The 21,062-nt window shown below is 31.4% G+C and overlaps 1 protein-coding gene across 6 annotated transcripts in view; it reads left to right on the forward strand.

Annotated features, from left to right (window-relative positions):
* The window catches only part of LOC134715375 (glycerol-3-phosphate acyltransferase 1, mitochondrial-like), a 42,245-nt gene extending 23,451 nt beyond the window's left edge, over positions 1–18,794 (forward strand). For all 6 annotated transcript variants that reach the window (XM_063577519.1, XM_063577520.1, XM_063577517.1 and 3 more), the window contains exons 11-22: positions 343–425; positions 4,426–4,539; positions 5,080–5,326; positions 5,778–5,848; positions 6,396–6,544; positions 7,728–7,831; positions 8,981–9,123; positions 9,767–9,844; positions 12,150–12,260; positions 13,538–13,664; positions 15,665–15,733; positions 18,159–18,794. In XM_063577519.1, the coding sequence (XP_063433589.1) occupies positions 343–425; positions 4,426–4,539; positions 5,080–5,326; positions 5,778–5,848; positions 6,396–6,544; positions 7,728–7,831; positions 8,981–9,123; positions 9,767–9,844; positions 12,150–12,260; positions 13,538–13,664; positions 15,665–15,733; positions 18,159–18,331 (1,469 nt within the window). In that variant the 3' untranslated portion in view covers positions 18,332–18,794. The remainder of the gene's footprint in view (positions 1–342; positions 426–4,425; positions 4,540–5,079; positions 5,327–5,777; positions 5,849–6,395; positions 6,545–7,727; positions 7,832–8,980; positions 9,124–9,766; positions 9,845–12,149; positions 12,261–13,537; positions 13,665–15,664; positions 15,734–18,158) is intronic.
* Positions 18,795–21,062: the final 2,268 nt, after the last annotated feature.

Genomic DNA, 21,062 nt, shown 5'->3' on the forward strand with positions numbered 1-21,062 from the left:
GCATTGCAGCCGTCCCGCTAGACCACACAACCACCTGGGCTTCACAAAAATAAAGCTTTCGGTGGCCGTGTGTTACCTTTCCTTGTCAGTTTTAATCTAGCGTCTTACTACGGTACATGATGTATAAGGCATGGAGATGTTATTGTTACAGATCAGCTCAATGATCTATAGTTTATGATCCTACAAATTAATGCATGATACAGTCACAGAAAATAATTATATATATAAGTATGGGTGGGTCAGTAACAACTCTACATCAGATTTATTCATTGGATCACCAGCAATGATGGTGATACATGGCTGTGTACATTATGTAAATATATACTTTTAAATTATTTACAGGGTTAATAGAAGATGCTTACATGGTTCCTATCAGTATTAATTATGAGAAGATTCTGGACGGAAACTATTGTAATGAAGAAATGGTAGGTAACGGTTTGGGAAATAAATTACATCATACACAGATATTATTACATATATGTGTATTTGTGTTCCCCTTTGGCCCCAATAAACAGTTAATCTAGAGCTTTCAATATATAGCTCAGTACTATAGAGCTTATTGAAAAACTTCATGTATACACTAAAGATGATATTTAATTTCTTAGTCGAACTCTGTTTATGTGAAACTTTTCACAGAATTTTAACAAACTCATGGGGAGGATATTGTAATTATACCCATCTATGTAAATTAGTATTACTTTGAAATGCATTAGTGTTTGATAAGAAATAAAAAATGTGTGACAACATTAATTTCAGGTGGTATGGGAATTTGTTTATACTTTGCCAAAACGTAGTATCTATTGATATATGTTGAAAAAAAAAAAAATGATAGGTCACTGCGCATTTTCTCAAGCTACAGGACGTGACAAAATGACACATTTTGTATGGATTATACAGGGAAAAAATGATCAATATTTGCAAAGATATTTAATGATTATAAGTTATATTCTTATAAATTGTTTTTTTTAATGAACATTCACATTTAAAATCTTCATTCCTGCATCAAATTTTGCTAACTTGATAAAAAATGTGGACCTTTGGTTCTCTGTATTTTACAATTCAAGATGGAGGAAGACACCTTAATAGACATATTGACCATTTTATCTGTGTACACATATTTTAAAGTGTGATTCAGATGAAGCATAAGGTATTAAACTACATGTAGATTTAGCAGCAATAATGTGATAGTTTTTTTTATCACACTTTTCTCAATAACTACTCATACAAATTATGACTTTATATCTTTAATTGTGATGAGTAGTAACAAAAAAGCACTGTTGTAAACGTAAAATTCCGAGCGTTCATAATTTATAAGTAAACACCATATTTGAAGAAAATATCAGTCCTGGTGATTTATTCACATTACATGTATGACATGTATTATACAGAGGTTACATAAAATACAAAATACAGGGCATACACTCCGACAGTACAAACATTCAGCCATCTTGTCCATCCGGCAACACATCTCTCGTCCTCACGTCACTATCACACAACGTCAAAAATACGGGAAACAACGTTAACACTGTTTTGCGACATTACGGACATGAAGACAAACTCATAATGACAACACTACTCCCTCTTTTCAAGAATATTTTGTCCTCGAAATAAAAGTTAATCAAGACAAATTGCGTTTTCTTGTTTTCCAGTTCATTTCAGGTAACATTGACGATCCACAGGAGCATACATCACATCACATTTATAAATGTTTTCATAGACGTTAATACTAGTATCTTTGAATTGGGTCAACTCATTTCCGCGTACAAGTTCTTTATGTGTGAAGTTCTTCTTGTATACTGATCTCGATAATCCAGTATCGGTTGAAACTCGTAGGTTCAATTGTTTTCATCATTATTTTTATATGTATCAATCTGTACATCACTTTGCTTAAAGGGTGTCCATTTTCGGACGCTAACTACTTCTACCTCACCAAGGGTCTGTTGTTCAACGTTCGGACTTCCAAACTTAAAAACTTGTGCATCTGCAGCCTCAGTTGCCTCAACAATTTCATTTAGTTCCTCATATTTCAATTCAACCTTTCTAAGGCTAACTACCTCTGTTCCACCAGTAACCATTGTCTGCTTTTCAACTCACGGAAGCTCCAAGATAGCTATCTCTCCGTCCAAAAGTTTTGCAACTTCAACCTCAGTTGCCTCAATAACGTCACAAAGTTCCTCATGTTTCAATTCATATGATTCACCGATGTAATAAACATACTGTTCACTCATATAAACGAAATAATTAGGTACATTTGATTTACCAACAGTGTAATTGTCTTTTTTCAATTTTTGGTTACTAGTATACAAACTAATGTCGTTTTGCATATCAACGTCAGTATTTTTAGAAACTTTATTCCTCCAAATATCATGCTCTGTGAAATTCATATTACGCTTATTGCCTATTTCAAAATGTTTCTCAAATTTGCTGTCTTCAGTGCAACGCGATTTTTCTACGGACTTTAAAGATTGTCTACAATGTTCCTGCCATAATATTTCTTTGATAAGTTCACTAATTATTGACGGTTCTTTAGTCAGAACTCTATATCCAATTACACCATCAGGGTATCCGTATATAGCATATTCAGTAATCAGCTTTACTAATAAATCTCTTGTTCACACCAGGGAACGATTTTCGAACATTTATCTCAGTTCTACATACATACTCTTGAACGCTTTCACTTGTAAGCATAGTTATATTTCTCAATTTCATTCTACAAATCTGAGCAGTCTCAATATCACCAAATCGACTTTTCAATGCAGAATACAAAACAGATACAAAATAAAGATCTCTGTGTGGTAAATAAGACACATATTCTAAAGCTTTACCTCTCAGTGAAGTAACCAAATAAAAAGCCATATCACTAGATGAACAATTAAAACGTTCAGCAAAGATAGAAAATTTCATCCAGAAACCTTCAAAAAAGTTCAGTACCGTCAAACTCTGGTAAGTCACACAAGCTCATGGTTAATATATATCAAAATGCTGACAAATATAAGTTATAGACATCCATAAAACAACGATTATTTATAGATAAGCGTGACAATGTTTGTTTCTTTCAAATTTGCACCTTAGATTATCATTTTATCCTTGATGCTAACACCGAACAAAAATGTTTGATTAATTTCCGTCCATTTTTGCCGATTAAATACTTCTCTATGAATTATAAGGTCGAATCTGTTTTAATTCCAATATCAGTTTTAAATGGTGAATCTTCGTATTCCATTGACGTGTCGTCCTTCTGTTGTAATGTTTATATTTGGTCACAATCGTAGTGTCGAATAAACTTCATTGATTAATTTCATATTTCCTCCCCTCTTTAAAAGTATTCCGTCTGTATAAAATATAAATCATCTGTTTTCGTAGATCCGTTTCTGATGTTGTAAACGTAAAATTCTGAGCGTTCATAATTTATTATACAGACGTTACATAAAATACAAAATACACTGCATACACTCCGACAGTACAAACATTCAGCCATCTTGTCCATTGGGCAACACATCTCTCCCCCTCACGTCACTATCACACAACGTCAAATATACAGGAAACAACGTTTATACTGTTTTGCGACATTACGGACATGAAGACAAACTCATAATCACAACAAGCACATTTATAGTCAAAGGAGTAGGTCCGGTAAGACCCCTTTTTGGCCCCAAAATATAACAGTTTTACAAAAATGTTAAAACGTAAACTTTTAGTTATTTAATGGACAGTTGAATGCTTCTGCTACATAAATATGGGCTGTGTTTGATAATACAATGCAAATATATCGGGTTGTAGCACCATTAAGTCATGCTAAATTACTGAAATCTTCAAAATTCTACCATTTTAGTTAAATTTTAGACGGTTTCCGTGTAAAACGAAAGTGGCCGCATTCGTGTTCATCCTTATTATTGAAATGTAAGTTGTATTTTATGCTAATGCATTACATATATAAAGGTTGTGGATGAACACGGATGCGGCCACTTTCATTTTTGACAAAAACCATCGGAAAAGTGACGTTTTTTGGCATAATTGAGAGATTTTTCATATTTGAGCTTGAATCAGATCGTTTTTAATGACTAAATCAGTTAAAATCTTGTAACATAAACTAATTGAATCAAGTAAAATAGACACTTAAGTGTATAAAAAGTGGTTAAAATCTTTCGTCAGATGAAACTGAAATTTGAGGCCAAAATGAGTCCTTACAGGACCTACTCCTTTTGTAATGCCATTGTCACTGTTTGACAGAGGATACGGTTGAGCTTCAGACTCACCCATAACTATTTTGCTAAACTAGAAAATTCATTAACATCATTTTATAAAAATCTCTGAATATAAACTATTATGTAATAGGGCAGAATTTTTTTTTTACATTATCCATTTTGTCTTACTGTAGACATATAGGTTATGAAAATTTGAAGATTCTCTCTTTTATTTATTTAGGGTCTTCCAAAAAAGCGAGAAACATTTTGGGGAGTAGTGAAAGGTGTAGTCAAAGTACTCAGTGGAAACTATGGTAGTGTTAGAGTGGACTTTAGTCATCCATTTTCCTTGAAGGTAAGCAGTTATCATTTTTTATAGGTTAGACTGACCTCATATGTTAAGTTTTTTTTTATTGACTGATGGCTTTTTTATTTCAAGTTGAAAATCGTGGAAACAAATTAATCAAAGGATCCCACTTAAACTTTGTATTATGATAGTTATCTGTTCTTACACAATACACAAATGATTAAGGGTCAGTGACTGCAGAAAATAATATTATTTTGCTAGTATTATTTATAACTTTGGGAGTAATCATGGTCTTCTGAATTTAAGTATAATCATTTGACTATTACCTTAGTTTAAATATTTTTTGTTCATGAAGTTACGTTTTTAAGATTATGAACATAGGTTACATAGCAATTTTTTTAAATTTTGGAATCTGCTATCAATAATTAAATTAATGTTTTGTCATGAAAACATTCTTCAGACCACTACCATGCAGAATTTTTATATAATAATTCCATAATCTTATTTATCACAAAGCCTGTATTTCCAATCCAATAACTGGTCAGTTATGAAGAAGCTCATATTTTTTACTTGTTTATAACATACTAGGAATACATTCAACGTAATGCTAGTACATCAATGATGTCGGATGATGATCTTCCAGACACACCATCGCCTACTGGTATAGGTTATGCAGCAGACACACCATCCCCTATGGATACAAGTAATGCTGGAGACGTACCATCACCTACTATTATAAGTAAAGCTGGTAGTTGTAGTTCACTATATGGTACAGATATTGTTATTGAAGATCAAAGACAATCAATTGAAGGGGTTGCAGAGCATGTTCTCTACTGTAAGTTATCATAGTATTGTGTTAGCTTTCATATTAAAATAAGAAGATGTGATATAGTTGCCTATGAGACAACTCTCCACCAGAAACCCTTTAACACAAAACTCAAACTGGTAAGACATTACGAAAGACGTTAAGAAAGGCCTTTACATGACAAGTAAATTAATTCTAAAGAGGAAGTTGGTGGTTTGATTTATTACGAAACAAAAGATGTAAATGAATTATCCTTTAATTAAAAGTAATACTGTGTAAGGGAAATAATCATGACAGTGTCCATTTTGCATTTAAAGCTTAATTGAAACTAAATGATCAAAGCATTTGCACATTATTTCTGAATATTCATCCGATTTGTGTCACATTTTAAAGAAATTAAGATGGGGGCACACATATTTCATTATTTTGGGTGATTAATTTATAAAATGATACAAGTTTATTGTTGTATTATATTTTACAGACAGCGTACAGTCTCAGTCGTTGATGTGTACTAATCTGGTGGCTTTTCTTCTTCTGACAAAGTATAGAGAGGTATTGGTATTCTCATACATTTAGAAATATATGATTGAGGTTAAAAAAAATGTTAATGATTTAGAAAAATAATTTCTTGAATCTTTTCTGCAAAGGTATTTTTCATATATTAACCAACCAATGTTTTGTTTCAAATGAGGAAACCCACTTCAATTACACTGAATATAAGTGCAGATAGTTCAGTTAAACATTTGAAATTTAATTCAATTCTTTTGTTATGAAGATGTCTTAGCAAAAAACCTGCATTTAAATAAACAGACAAATAGGTCAATTTGTGTAATTATGCAGTAATGGAAGCATTTTCTTCAATTCCTCTACCCGTATTATAGACTTGGATATGCATGATAACTCATTTCCATACAAAGAGAATTTCACATATCTGGTTCAATTTTTTGGATACAAAATGTTATTAGATTTTCCACAATTTTGCTAACCCAGAAAAGGCTCTTTGTAATGCAGCTGTCAATGTAAAAAATAACTTTTTTCACATACAAAGAATTGTGAAAATTACAGATTTTAAATGCAGTGCTTTGTTTTTATATTATAGGGAACAACTGTAAAACAACTGATACGTGATATTGACTGGTTAAAGGGAGAATTAAGATTTAGAAAGAGAGATGTAGGATTTGTTGGAGAAACTTCTGAAGTATTGGAATATGCTATGGAATTATTGACAGAAAATTTAGTTAAAAAAATGTAAGTTTAAATTAGACAGAAACAAGTTATAATTAACTTTCATTGTAAATACAAAACCAATAAGATGTGGTATGATTGCAATTGAGAAAAATATCTACTAGAGACCAAATGACACAGAATTTATGAACTATTGGTCACCTTTACAAGGAAAATCCATTTTGTTATTGAATGGCATGAATATTTTATATATAACCGTAATGTGATCCAAGAAAAAAGAGGTGTTAATAATCTCTCATTAACACTAACTTTGCTGCTGCATAGCTGCATGGCTTGCATTCTCTTAACTGGTTGCAAAGGAGTAGGTCCGGTAAGAGCCCTTTTTGGCCCCAAAATATAGCAGTTTTACAAAATTGTTAAAATGTAAACTTTTAGTATTTTATTGGATAGTAGAATGGTTCTGCTACATAAATATTGGCTGTTTTTGACAATACAATGCACATATATTGAGTACTAGCACCGTTAAGTCATGCTAAATTACTGAAATCTTCACAATTCCAGCATTTTAGTTAAATTTTAGACGGTTTCAGTGTAAAACGAAAGTGGCCGCATTCGTGTCCATCCAAAATATTTAAATGGAAGTTGTATTTGATGATAAGACATAACATATATAAAGATTTAGAATGAACACGGATGCGGCCACTTTCATTTTTTACAAAAACTATCTGAAAAGTGACATTTTTTCGCATATTTGGTAGATTTTTCTTATTTTAGCTTAAATCGGATCGTTTTTAATGACTAAAAGAGTTAAAATCTTTCACAAACAATAATTGAATCAAATGAAATAAGACACTTTTAAAGTGTTTAAAAAGTTGTCAAAATCTTTCGTCAGATGAAACTGAAATTTAAGGCCAAAATCGGTCCTTACCGGACCTACTCCTTTGATCTAATTAATGCGGATACAGACCAACTTGAAACATTAGATGCTAATAGTTGTTGATTTTTTGGTGTAAATACAAATCCTTAAATGATGTAGACAACAACAGTGGAAGTTTTAAAACTTCCAATTTAATAGCAATGTTATCATAACAATAATCCTAACAATTAGTTTTAATATGAATATTTTTCATGAATTAATAAAAAATGTTGTATAAAAAAAACCTTACCAGATTATGGTAATTGTTTTGTGTCAAGGATACTATGTATTTGATTAAATATAGAGATATATGTTTTTTTTCTTTCTCAGAGGTGACAACAACATCAAACCTTGTACAGAATTGCCACAGATATTTGAACTCAGTTATTATTCAAATCCAGTGCTTTCAGTGTTTCTGCTGGAAAGTGTTCTAGGTATGCAGTAATGTAATTGTTCATCTTCAAATTTATATGGCTTTTATCACCATGGCCTTCAGTAAACCCTTTTGTTTTATATTTGAAGTCTTTAGAAGTTTGTCGTCTTAGCATATTGTTAATGATATAGAATACGTCTGTCAGTAGAAGATACCATGAGCTAAACTGTCTTCATAACCTTAGTCACTTGATAAAAGTTGTCTGAAAATATGTCAATTGTGATGAACTCTAGGGCAAACCTATTTTATTTGCTTAAACACAAATTAGATAAGACACAAGTCAATCAGACTGTTGAGGTCTTCTCCATTTAACATATTTAACAATACAATAAATAAGAGTCTGCATACAAGAAATAACAAAAAATAACACAAAAAACAACAAAGAAATGAAACAAAAAAAAAAGAGAGAAAAGAAACCACAACAGAACTTAGATGATATGTGTGAATATGAAAAAGAAGAAGATGTGGTATGATTGGCAATGAGACAACTATCCACAAAAGACCAAAATGACACAAACATTAACAACTCATGAAGCCATGTCTTACATAATCTAATGAATTTCTTTAATCCAATAATAAACTCAAACACATGTTTAAAGATATTATCATTTTGCTTCTAAATTAGTAAACAACTACATGAGGTTAATAGATCTATATTGTATGGACAGTTATTTGGGAACCAGCTAATTTTTTCCCAAAAGCTTACCTCACTTTTCTAAATATGATAGGTATTTAAAAATGAAATGATGTGATTTTTCCCAATAAACAATGAATGAGTAAGATAAAACCCTTTTAAGTATGAGGGCCTTGTGTATTGTTGAATACTCACAAAATTCATTTTTAATTACTGAAATCAGAAATTATTGCCTGCATTTATTATTGCGATTTTGTCATTTTAGACTTAAATGCGATTTTAATTTTTACGATTTTGAGAAAAATCCTGTTACATTCATATTTCAAAATGCTAGTTTTAATTATTGCGTTTACAACTCAGTCGCATTTTTCACAATAATAAAAACCGCGCATTAATTTCTGAATTTACAGTAGCTTAAAGGTATTCAAGTAAAAACTTGATGATTTAATTTGGGACACACTGGTGTCTATATTTCTTTAATAGTGTTTTTTCCTTATACATGTATTCTTTTTATAGCTTGCTCTGTGATATTCCATTGTGATATAGACATGTCATCAGTAACCAGACAGAAAAAAGATGTCACAGCAAACAGAGAAGATATACTAACAACAGCACAGTCTCTCTGTAAACTTCTCAAATACGACTTTATCTTCTGCCCAGTAAGTTATGGTCAATATATTCCTTTGTATTGCTGGAATCAAAAATCAATATTTGTACTGCCTTTCTGTAGATGTAGTTTAATGCTAATAGTTGGTTTATGACAAAGTTTGCAGATATTTATTTTTTTGGCTATAAAATAACAGTACGGTTTCAGGGAGCCTTTATCTATAGATAATTATTCATCCTTTATCTATCTTTTGTATACTTGTTTGCTGCCCTGCTTTGGTTTGAAATAAATAATACATTTTTTTGTAATGGGGGTTTACATGAATGCCCATGAGTGTCTGTCCATTTTCCTTGCAAGTGCAACTTCTGCTAAACTGCTGGACTAATAATGATAATAAAGGGGATATAATAAAAATTACATACTTCAATTTGGCAATATGTGGTAATAGTTCTTGTAAGTGTCAATTCTGCTTAACCTCTAGACATATATTAATGAAATTGACACGGTATTAGAACAACAGTTGATGATGTTCTTTAAAGATTTTGATCTCAGTCCCACTTGTTAAGGGGAGACAATTGAATTTACTTATTTCAAAATCGCAACCTGTGGTAATTCTCTAGTAAGGCAGGGGTAGCCATTTGAGACTTCTCTTATAGTTGAAGTTGTTTGTGAATGTTAATATTCTTCCATTTCAGCCATGTAAAAGGTTAGAGGAAGAATTAGCTGATGCTTTAGATGAGTTAGTAACATCAGAAATCCTTAGAGTACAAGAGGTTTGTATCAACATGAGTTAGTAACATCAGAAATCCTTAGAGTACAAGAGGTTTGTATCAACATGAGTTAGTAACATCAGAAATCCTTAGAGTACAAGAGGTTTGTATCAACATGAGTTAGTAACATCAGAAATCCTTAGAGTACAAGAGGTTTGTATCAACATGAGTAAGTAACATCAGAAATCCTTAGAGTACAAGAGGTTTGTATCAACATGAGTTAGTAACATCAGAAATCCTTAGAGTACAAGAGGTTTGTATCAACATGAGTTAGTAACATCAGAAATCCTTAGAGTACAAGAGGTTTGTATCAACATGAGTTAGTAACATCAGAAATCCTTAAAGTACAAGAGGTTTGTATCAACCTGGGTTAGTAACATCAGAAATCCTTAGAGTACAAGAGGTTTGTATCAACATGAGTAAGTAACATCAGAAATCCTTAGAGTACAAGAGGTTTGTATCAACATGAGTTAGTAACATCAGAAATCCTTAAAGTACAAGAGGTTTGTATCAACATGAGTTAGTAACATCAGACTTCCTTAGAGTACAAGAGGTTTGTATCAACATGAGTTAGTAACATCAGAAATCCTTAGAGTACAAGAGGTTTGTATCAACATGAGTATAACTCAAATTGAAATGTAAAGATCTAGAACAATAAAATTGAGAAAGGAAATGGCGAATGTGTCAAAGCGACAACATCTCGATCATAGAGCAGACAACAGCCGAAGGCCACCAATGGGTGTCCAATGTAGCGAGAATTCCCACACCCGAAGGTGTCCTTCAGTATGCCCCTAAAAAATATGTATACTAGTACAGTGATAATGGACGTCATACTAAACTCCAAATTATACACAAGAAACTAAAATTAAAAATCATACTAGACTAACAAAGGCCAGAGGCTCCTGACTTGGGACAGGCGCAAAATTGCAGCATGGTTAAACATGTTTATGAGATCTTAACCCTCCTCTATACCTTTCAAAACAGTCATATTTGCCAAACAAAAGTCATATTTGCCGAACAAATACATATCTGGTTACCCACCATGATGTCTCTCAGTAGAATTGTCAGTAGTTTTGCAATGTTGTCAGTAATACTCTTGCTGAAGCGGCACGAACCATTTAGGGGGGTTTGAAAAATTAGATGCAATTTCCTGCATTCTGACAGTATCTGCAGTCTTATTCAGATATTTTTTGCAACAAAAATTATAACCAAAAATTTGCATGATTTGAAAAAAAGTTTGGAATAAGTCAATACAATGTACATGCAAATCTGGTATTCACTGTGTACTTATAAAGAAACAAGATGTTTACATTTAAAATCTCATTTTAAGTGTTTTATTTCAGTTTTAATAGAGAAAAGACAATTTGAATTAAGAAACATCATTTAGTACTTTTGAAGGCATTCCTTTTCCTAGGCACTAGGTCTTGTTCAAAACTTTCATTGACCTTTTTGCCTTTTTGAGAAACACCGGCACGCTGACCATGAAATAAACTTGATTGCTATCATTTTGGGCTTTAAAGAGTGGCGATTCCCAGTCAGAAAAGGGCCTTTTAGATACCGATCGCTGTAAACGGAAGCAATTATGATTTTTTTCCGGGTTGGTAGAAAATCCGTACTTTTTCATGACAGTGCCGTATTGAGTAATTTTATTAAAAAATCTGTGTAAAATACGAACATTCTGTACAAAAGTCTGTTATCTGTAATATGAATTTATCAGGCATTATCCCACTGGGCCAAGCATAAAATGGACATCCTATGTGGGTTGGCAATTTCAATAAATCAACCAATTTTACTTGACCTTGAGCCTTAAACAGCCACTCTTTTCTGGTCATTAAAGTGACAGTACTTTGTTGACAATCCCAACTACAATCCCCTCTCATCTCAATCAAGGTAAATTAACTGTCTTAACTGTTGAGATTTACCTGTGATCATCTGTGTCTGGTAAACTATTTGTACTGGATAAAGTTTAAAACACTCCTGGTTAAACCAAATAATATTTTCCATCATCTTGCGTTTATTATTTGAGCCCTGATCTAGAAGTAATTTAATTCTTCTTGAGGTACACTCAGACTGCCTTGAATCATACTTCTGCTGCTGCTGTTACTATTATGAAAAAAATGATTCTTTAGAAATATCTATATGGCTTATGTTTACTTGAAATTTTGGCTTAATTTGCACAACCAGTTAACCAAAAATACTGTAGATTCATTATATTCATGGAATTTAAAAATGAAAAGTTCATGGATAATAAATTTGATGGTTTAAGCAACATCTCCCTATTGTTATGATTTGAACTTTTATTGAATAGGATGATGATGGATGTGGTGATCAGCATCAGAAGTGGGCTCGTAGTTTATCTGCCACAGTATCCTGGGATGATGATGAAGACAATGAAGCTTTTAGTGAACAATTGCTGAAGGTAGGATTCGAATTATGTGATAAATATCAAGAAGTAAATGGATTTTATATATAGATTTTACCACTGCATCAAGTGTGATACAATATTTATCCACTTGAGACAGTTAAATATTCAAAATTTAACTGTCAAGAGTGGATAAATACCATATTACACAAGATTTGGTGGTAAAATCTATTTCTCCAATGATTTTCTAACAATATGCAGGGAAACTTATTCCTTCTTTTCCAATGATCTGCAAAAAGATGTGTTCTCTCTATGTGAGCTTTTTTTCATGATGTCACAATAGAAAATTCAGAGGAAAGCAAGAAAATTCTACATCATAATCGGATTTTAACCAATGAAGAACTGAAATACGAACCACAGGTTGATTTTTTTTGCAGAAAGGGATAAATTGACCAAGAATTAGAGAAATTGTTTTATACAAATTTAAATGTTTATTTGAACATCAGTGTTTCACTCTATAGTTAACAGAGATAAAACCTAAATTCTTATATGACCTGCATCTTTCGCTTTGTGAACTACAGTTTGAACATTTTTCAATATATCTATGATTCCCAATATATCTATACTTGAAAAAAAATCTCAATATTTCTATACTTAGCACAGACACAAGAGATGAACATTTTAATGACTATTCCTATTTACCTCTCATGTATCTTGGCGCATTAATGTAATGTCACAACATAAAGTCATGCTAGAGAAAATTTTCAAGCTGAAGATTATTCCATCACTTGTAAGCTCTAAATTTGGATATTATCACACTAAAATGGAGTTTCATTTTTGAATATATTGCATAATTTACACATTCATGGATTTCAAAATGCTGATGCAATCTTTAGTTATGACATGTTAACTGTGGATTTGACAGTAAATAGTTGCCATTTGAAAATTTCCAACAAATCTATGGATTGCATGAATTATTTCTTAAATACTTAAAAGTTCTATTTTCAAGCCTGAGATTTTTAATCACCATCATTAAGTGATAATCTCTGTCCGTAACTGTATGGTATTATTTGTATATCCATTATGTCTTAGTATCTTGTCAGTAGCACATATTACTGACAATAGAAATGTACGTTTAGTGCATTGCATTGTAGTCCTGAATAGTTGAATTCTATTTGAACAGGCATTTGATTTAGATACAACTTTCTTTATGTTCTAGACAGTTGAAATACAATCTCATTCAACTTATATCTGGGACATAATGAAGCAGTAACTCTTAATAGCTGGTTATATTAAATAAAGACATATGCTTAATTTACTTATACTTTTTTTAGGTAAATGTTCATCGATCAGATTGCTTCAACAAGCTCTTGTTTCTGTACAGAGTTCTAGCTCCTATACTGGAATCCTATTACTTAACAGCTCTTCACCTCAGTAGAGATTTAGCTGTGGAACTTCCAGGTAAATACAGAATAACTAAGTGGTCCAAGAACACAGTTATCGTCCTTTGGTTTTCGTTGTCTACGAATATAGTCCCTAGTGTAAACAGTGTATAACTTGCATGTTTTATTTGATACACTTTTCCAATTTATTTCTTGATATTAAATGCATGAAATATTAAGTAGGGGGATGTAATTACATGTCAAAAAAATTTGGGTGCTGAATCTTTATGTTAAGTAGTGAATTGATCCAGTTCTAAAAGGTCAAATTTTATCACGTCCAAAGCTGTCAAACTGAATTTTACACCCCCTTAACACAGAATTGTCAATATTATTATTTGTCTCGCTGGCAGTACACTACACTGTAAAAATCTGTTTGAGAAAGAGCAGGTGCGATTTTCTAAATTGAATTTATAATGCACTACGAAATAACTGTGTCCTCGGTCCAAGTGTTGAGGAGTTTTGTTGTGTCCAAATTTATCCACTGTAGTTAAAAAATAAATTTCCTGCATCAACTGAAGCTAACTTCCCATTTAGGGTCATTATCCACTAAGTTTTATGAAGATAAGATGAATGGTTTAAATGTTAATATTTTTTTCTTTGACGTATAATGAGTTTTTAAATTGTTTGTATACCACTACTGATTTGAGTTGAGTTATAATATGAGTTAAGCAATTTGCCTGTCATTATTTTCGTTTCCAGACCATACCTTTTTTTATCCCTAAACAATATGTACCAATTTTAGTATGACAAGGTTTTATGGGGTAAAGAAGACACCTGATGAGTAAAGTATTGTAAGGTCATAGTCAAAAAAACAATTTACGGGAATTTGAGCTTAAATTTAGTTTGCCATTAACATCTATTGATTTATGTGCCCAAAATTCACCAAACTTAGCTAGAAACTGTACCTTGGAAAACAAACAAAAGATGTATAAGTCAGTAAGTCAAAGGGCATGGTTACAGAGTCATGAATAGATAAGAGAAATGTTTGTTACAGTATCACCAAAAAAACCAGTACTGACTTTTTTTATTACATCTATCAAAAATGAACAACAAATTGTATACTTTTGTCCTTCTGTCTGTTTGTCCATTTACACATCTAACACAGGCAAGAGAGTTTTCTGGTGAAATTTCATGAAACTTGTATGGATATGGAATATTTGACTTGATGAAAGATTACTCTCTTTTGCATTTTAAAGTTTGAAGATACAGAATTACAAACTATAATAATCAGATTTAAGATATTTTTTGACACTCACTTAAGTATGTTTGTATCCATTTACTTAAAAAAAAAATGAAATCTGTTGTTGGGATTGGTAACATTTAGCTTTCTTTTGAATTTGGAAATTCCCTGATTTGTTGTTCCAGAGTTGAGGGACTATTGTCATCAAATTTAAACAATTTTTCACATTATGCATACTATTAAAACTTGATTATACTCAAATCACCTTTCTTGAAACTTCACATTTTTATAAGGATTTGTAAAAGTACCGGTATGCTATTTTTTTTATTTCAAAAGTTTTCTGATTTTATATATTCCTGAGTAATAGGACTAAACAAACCAGATTATAGGGAATTTTCACATGTTACATACTATCATGAGTCTGCTTGGATAAATATAAGGGCAATGCTTATATACTTAAGAATATCCTTCTCAAGTTATCTTTTTTGCTATTCTACCGACTTATGATTCATGCCTTCTAAGATATTCTATTTTATTCCTGCATCATGGTGTATCATGTGCTCCTGGTGCAACTGTTTATTTTTACTACAAATCTGTAAAAATGGCTTCTTATATTATGCACCCGTGATGCTTCAGAACTTTTTACCAGATGCATTTATGTATATATTATCTGTGAGTGCAAAATATAGAAATGTCTGCAGTTTGGAATAATGTGTTTCTCAATATTAAATCTCCTGGTCATCATGAACGGTCTGCTCCTTAAAATATTTTTATTTTTTTTAGTTTTCACATAGGTTAACTTTTTTTCATTATATTACACAAAGTTATTTTATTTTCAGAGGACAGCTTTATTCATATTTTACATACTCATGCAAAGAAAAGAGTGGAAAAGAAATTGGCCAGTTTTGGTAAGTACAGCTGGATCTTGTGAACTCAACGTTATACCATTGCGACAAGAACAAAATATATGATATGAATTTCAATGCAAGTGACACACATTTCTGAGACTAAAAGAAACAATATACATAAAATGGTTTTGAAAATTCATCCAAGAAAAAGCAAAACAATTCCAGTTGACTTAATACATTGTGAGCAACATCACTTGATTATATTCCAATGTCAGTTACTGATTTAGCTGATACTGTTATGAGACAAGATCAGTTCATTAGAGATGTAACTCATTTCTAATTCTTGCCATCGACAAAAGACTGTCCTTTTAGAAGGCATAATTTTCTTTGCAGAAATTCATTAATGGATCATGAAAAGTGGGTGACGTTGTATTCCTTGTTTATCTATGCAATTTGACCTAAACATTTTGACTTCAGTTTACAACAAGTATGGAAATATTTTATGATGTACATGACTGTTTTGCAGGTTTGCTTTGACCTTGACCTTATTTTTAGTTTTATTTCTCAGTCTTAAGTTTTTGTGTTTTTGTCTGTTTTTCATAACATTTTGCAAAAGATCAGCTACATTTGTTGTATGGAAGTAAGGTGTATATGTCTGTCTGGCAGGTATCATCTAACTTTCACCTCATTTTCATGGTTCATAATTCAAAGTTAAATTTTCATGGTTAAGTTTGTTTCTTAGATACTATAAGCAAAAGGTCAACTATGTTTAATGGATAGATTGATTGTAAGGTGTACATGACTGTCTGGCATGATTCATCTGATCTTGACCTCATTTTCATGGTTCATTGGTCGATGTTAAATTTTCTTGGTTAAGACTGTTTCCAAGAAACTATAATCAATAGGTCTACAATGTTTGGTTAATTGAATGATTTTAAGGTGTACATGTTTTTCTTTTGGTTTATCTGACCTTGACATTATTTACCTGTATCATGTTAAGTTTATGTGATAGTTGTAGTAAAGCTTTATATTTAGGACTATCAACATAAAATCAATTATTAGTAAAGAAGGCAAGAAATTCCAGCGTGTGCACTCTTCTTTTTATTCATGTGCATGTAGGAAGTACACAAATTATATGATAGGGATTTCATTTGTGAAAGAAAAGTTTGTCAAACCAAAACTTCTAAATGTTTAGACAACAGGTTCATTTCTAGGTCTGTCCATCACATCTGGAAACTGATAGTAATTCTATACTATACTGGTTTTTATCCATAAATGTTAATACAAGACTTATGCCCCGTTTCACATGTACATTTAATTCGAATTGAATATGAATCGAATTTGCAAATCACATTCACACACTTTTCTTGTTTAATTCGAATTGATTTGAATTGGCTTTTTCAAATTATCTAATTCCCATTAGAAATATGCTTTTGTGAATATGAATTAAAAGTTAATGTCATTTGGACAGTAAAGGGAATTTGACGCACATTGTAATTCAAATTAGAATTGACGTTAGGACGTAAAAGGTTTCGAATGTGAATTAAACTCAGCATTAATTAAAAGAGATGTGGGGTAAAGGTCAATGGGATAATTTACAAAAAAAAAATGACATGTGGAGGTACATTTTCAGTCTACAAAAATATCTTTATGGTTTAATTTTATAAAAAAATTATCAGTGAATTGGTGCTTGAAACTTCATGAAAGGGTTAAAGGGAAATTTTCCCCTTCCTAATGATTTATTTCAATTATTTGTGGAGGTTTTTGCAGAGAATATTAAAAGTTTATCATGCAATCAGCCTCTAATTGTACTTAAGGGGGCTCATGGGTATAAATCTTTTTTTTTTTAAATATAAGATTTCTGTATATTCTTCTATAAATGAACTTTATCATATACATGTACTTAATAGAAAAATAAAATAAAAATAAAAATGGGGTCACCATACATTTGAGCTCACAATTTGCCTCTAAAAGAAGCATACATTTTTGTTAATGTCCTTTTTTTTCTGTTGAACTAATAGGAGAAATAGAGGTAATTATCAAAATAAAAAAAGAACTAAATTACAGAAACCCCTTAAATTTTACAATTTTTTAGTTTATGTACAGCTTTTTTGAAAACAACAATAAAAAATATAGGTCACTCATGAGTTAATAAAGATATTTCAATTTTAGTGTCTAAAAATAGTAAATTTTTTCCCAAAGGGAGATAATTTGGAGCTTTTTCAATATGACCATTTTTAAGGTCATCTGAGGCCAAACCAAATTGATTTTTTGGGTTGATTTTTGTACCATATCACAAAATAATAACTAGTAGTGTAATAAATAAAATTTGTAATGAAAAAACAAATGTTTAATTTTTTGATGAAATTTTTGTACACATGAGCCTACTTAATTGATAAATGTAACATGCTATATTTGTTTTAGAATTTTTGTACCCTCAAACCTACTTAATTGATAAATGTTACATGCTATATTTGTTTTACAGCTGAAAGTGCAGCTCTTAGTACAATAAAGAATGCTGTGAAAGGATTTGAAGATTCCAACATTGTTAATGTTTATTATGCTGGTAATGTTCGAATGATGGAACTTAGAGATCATTATACAGTGTGGAACAAATTAAACTACTATCTAGATCTTCTGGAAAGTCTGAGAAACTAGTGGAATATTTAGAACTAATTAAACTGCTATTTAAATCTTTTGGAAAGTCTGAGACATTAAAATACTATTTAGATCTTCTGGAAAGTCTGAGAAATTAGAGAAGTATTCAGAAGAAATTGAACTAATATCTAGATCTACTCGAAAGTCTGAGAAACTAGTGGAATACTCAGAAGAAATTGAACTAATATCTAGATCTACTCGAAAGTCTGAGAAACTAGTGGAATACTCAGAAGAAATTGAACTAATATCTAGATCTACTGGATGGTGTTTTATTAAATGGTGCTTATTTGTTACATTGTCTAATTATTTGTTGAATATTGCAAGGAATCAGAAGATGAGAGGTGGAAACCTAGTGTTTATCTGGTTCTAATCTGATTTATGACAAGAAAGCCTAGAGCTAATTTTCTTGGAAGAAAATTGTTGAAAAGAATGTTGTTATGTCAAATAAAAATGCTTTTTCTTAGTCTTTAGTATTTATAATAGAACACAAAGGATATGGGGTATCCATCCATTGCACACAATCATTCACAGCAAAAAAACATACATCAAAAGCAAAGGAACAGAGCTTTTATTGTTGTTCTTCATCTCAAAGTCACAGTGAGGCCTTTTGCATGGAGCAAAAAAACTCTCATCTCACTGCAAGTTTAGGAAGACCTTTAGCTCTGGCTTGAGTGAAATTCTTTGCAAAAGTAATTTGGATAGACTTTCTAAGATGTATCACCACCTTATTGGATCTGGTCTGAAAAGATCATAGTGGAAAGTAGTCCATATTTAAAACAAAATAGTTCTTACGCAAAATGTAGATCTTTAACTATGTAGCATATATTTTAGTAATTAGGGAATCAAATGAAAGGTGAAGGACTGGCAATCCTTGTAAAACACAAAATTTACTGTTAATTTTGAATAATACAAAAATGGATGAATGAATTCTAAAGTTGAGGGCATATAGCCTGTTTCTTATATATGGTTCCTGGTTTAGTGTATCCGAAATTCTGGTACCTAGTGGAGTACGTAAGATCTCATGTATAAGTATTGGTATATTTAAACTGCTTCCATAAAATGTTTTGAAGTGAAAAATTAAGCACGAATAGGAAGAATTGAAAACAACAACAAGCGGTATGTGTCTTATTAAAATTTTAGTATACAAACTGACAAACCTGAGAAAATGATGTGGCACACATTGAGATATCTTCTCTTAACTTCAAAGATACAAAATACCATATATATCAAGCATTGGGGAATCTTTGTACAGCCTCAACACAGCATAAGAAACAAACTCTATTACTATAAAGGAAAACAAAGAATATGGGGTCTCCATCCATGACAAAGCTGTTCATGCACAACAAAGAAACAAATGGTTTTGTTTATATTATATATGTCTACTCTTATAAATCCATGTAGGTGCTATGTTTCATTTTATTTGATGTGTATTTTGACATTCTCTTTTAATATACATGTACAACCAAATAAACTAGAGGTTTTGTATCTCTCACCTTCAACCATAAGACTCTTGAACACTGGACTAGAATAAAATTCATGAAAATATTCCCTTTTTGTTGATCTTGAATTGCTGATAATTTTTTCTATTTACAGTTTATATGTTCTTAAGTTTTTGACCAAAACACAAAAAAAGGATATACATTTGTACAATATATAGGGAATGTGTCCATGGGACACAAATGACACTCCTGCTTGCATATCATATACAGTTAAAGGGACATAACTGAAGAATGGTAAAGCATCATAACCCAAATTTATACTTGATCTGAGTTTTGTGTTTATAAGTACATTTATTGTGTATAAGTTTCATAACATTTGGTTGCAGCAAACTTAAGTTGAAATGAAATATTCTGCAACTTTAATGTTTGTAAAGGAGCATAACTCTAGAACAGTAAAAGTGATACCACAAAAATTCAAACTAGATCTGTTGTATGGTAATAAGCTTTATGTATAAGTTTCATAACATTTGGTTGAGACAAACTAAAGTAAGACAACAGAAATGAAAAATTCAGAATTTTTCATTTGTAAATGAAGCATCAAAACTCTTGAACAATAAAAGAGGTGCCTCTAAAATTCAAACTTGATTTGTGTTTTGTGGTAACAAGCAATATGTTTAAGTTTGATAGCATTTGGTTTTGGAAAACCAAAGTTAGAGAGCTGAAAAGAAAAATTCCATGATTTTTCCATTTGTTGAGAACGGTAAGAAGTGAGGTCACAAAAATTCAAACAAGATCTGTTTTTTAGTTATAACATTGCGTATAAGTCTGATAATATTTAATTGAAGCAAACTTAAGTATGAGAATGAAAAGGAAAAATTCTGCAAGTTTTCCATTGGTATAGGAGCACAATTCAAGAATGATAAAAATGGGGCCATCAAAATTCAAACTTGATCAATGTTTTGTGGTAATTAGCATTGTTTAGAAGTTTGATAACATTTGGTTGAGGCAAACTTAAGGGAACAGAGACCAATTTTAGGATGTACAGGGTGTACGTACAGACAAGGGTAAAACTTAATGCCCCCTCCACTACTGCAGGAGCCTAATAAGATGAAACCGTCTAAATACAATTCAAATTACCACAATATGATTTCTAAACCATATCTTTAAACTCTGAACAGGTCTTCACATTTTTCCATCAGAAGTTGTACAGGTTATGTGGTATTTCTAGTAAAAGATATTTGTCAAAATATAGACGTACTGTTTCTAGTTGACAAACCAAGGTCCAATACATA

This window comes from Mytilus trossulus, chromosome 4, assembly GCF_036588685.1.
Source record: "Mytilus trossulus isolate FHL-02 chromosome 4, PNRI_Mtr1.1.1.hap1, whole genome shotgun sequence".
NCBI classification, from domain to species: domain Eukaryota; kingdom Metazoa; phylum Mollusca; class Bivalvia; order Mytilida; family Mytilidae; genus Mytilus; species Mytilus trossulus.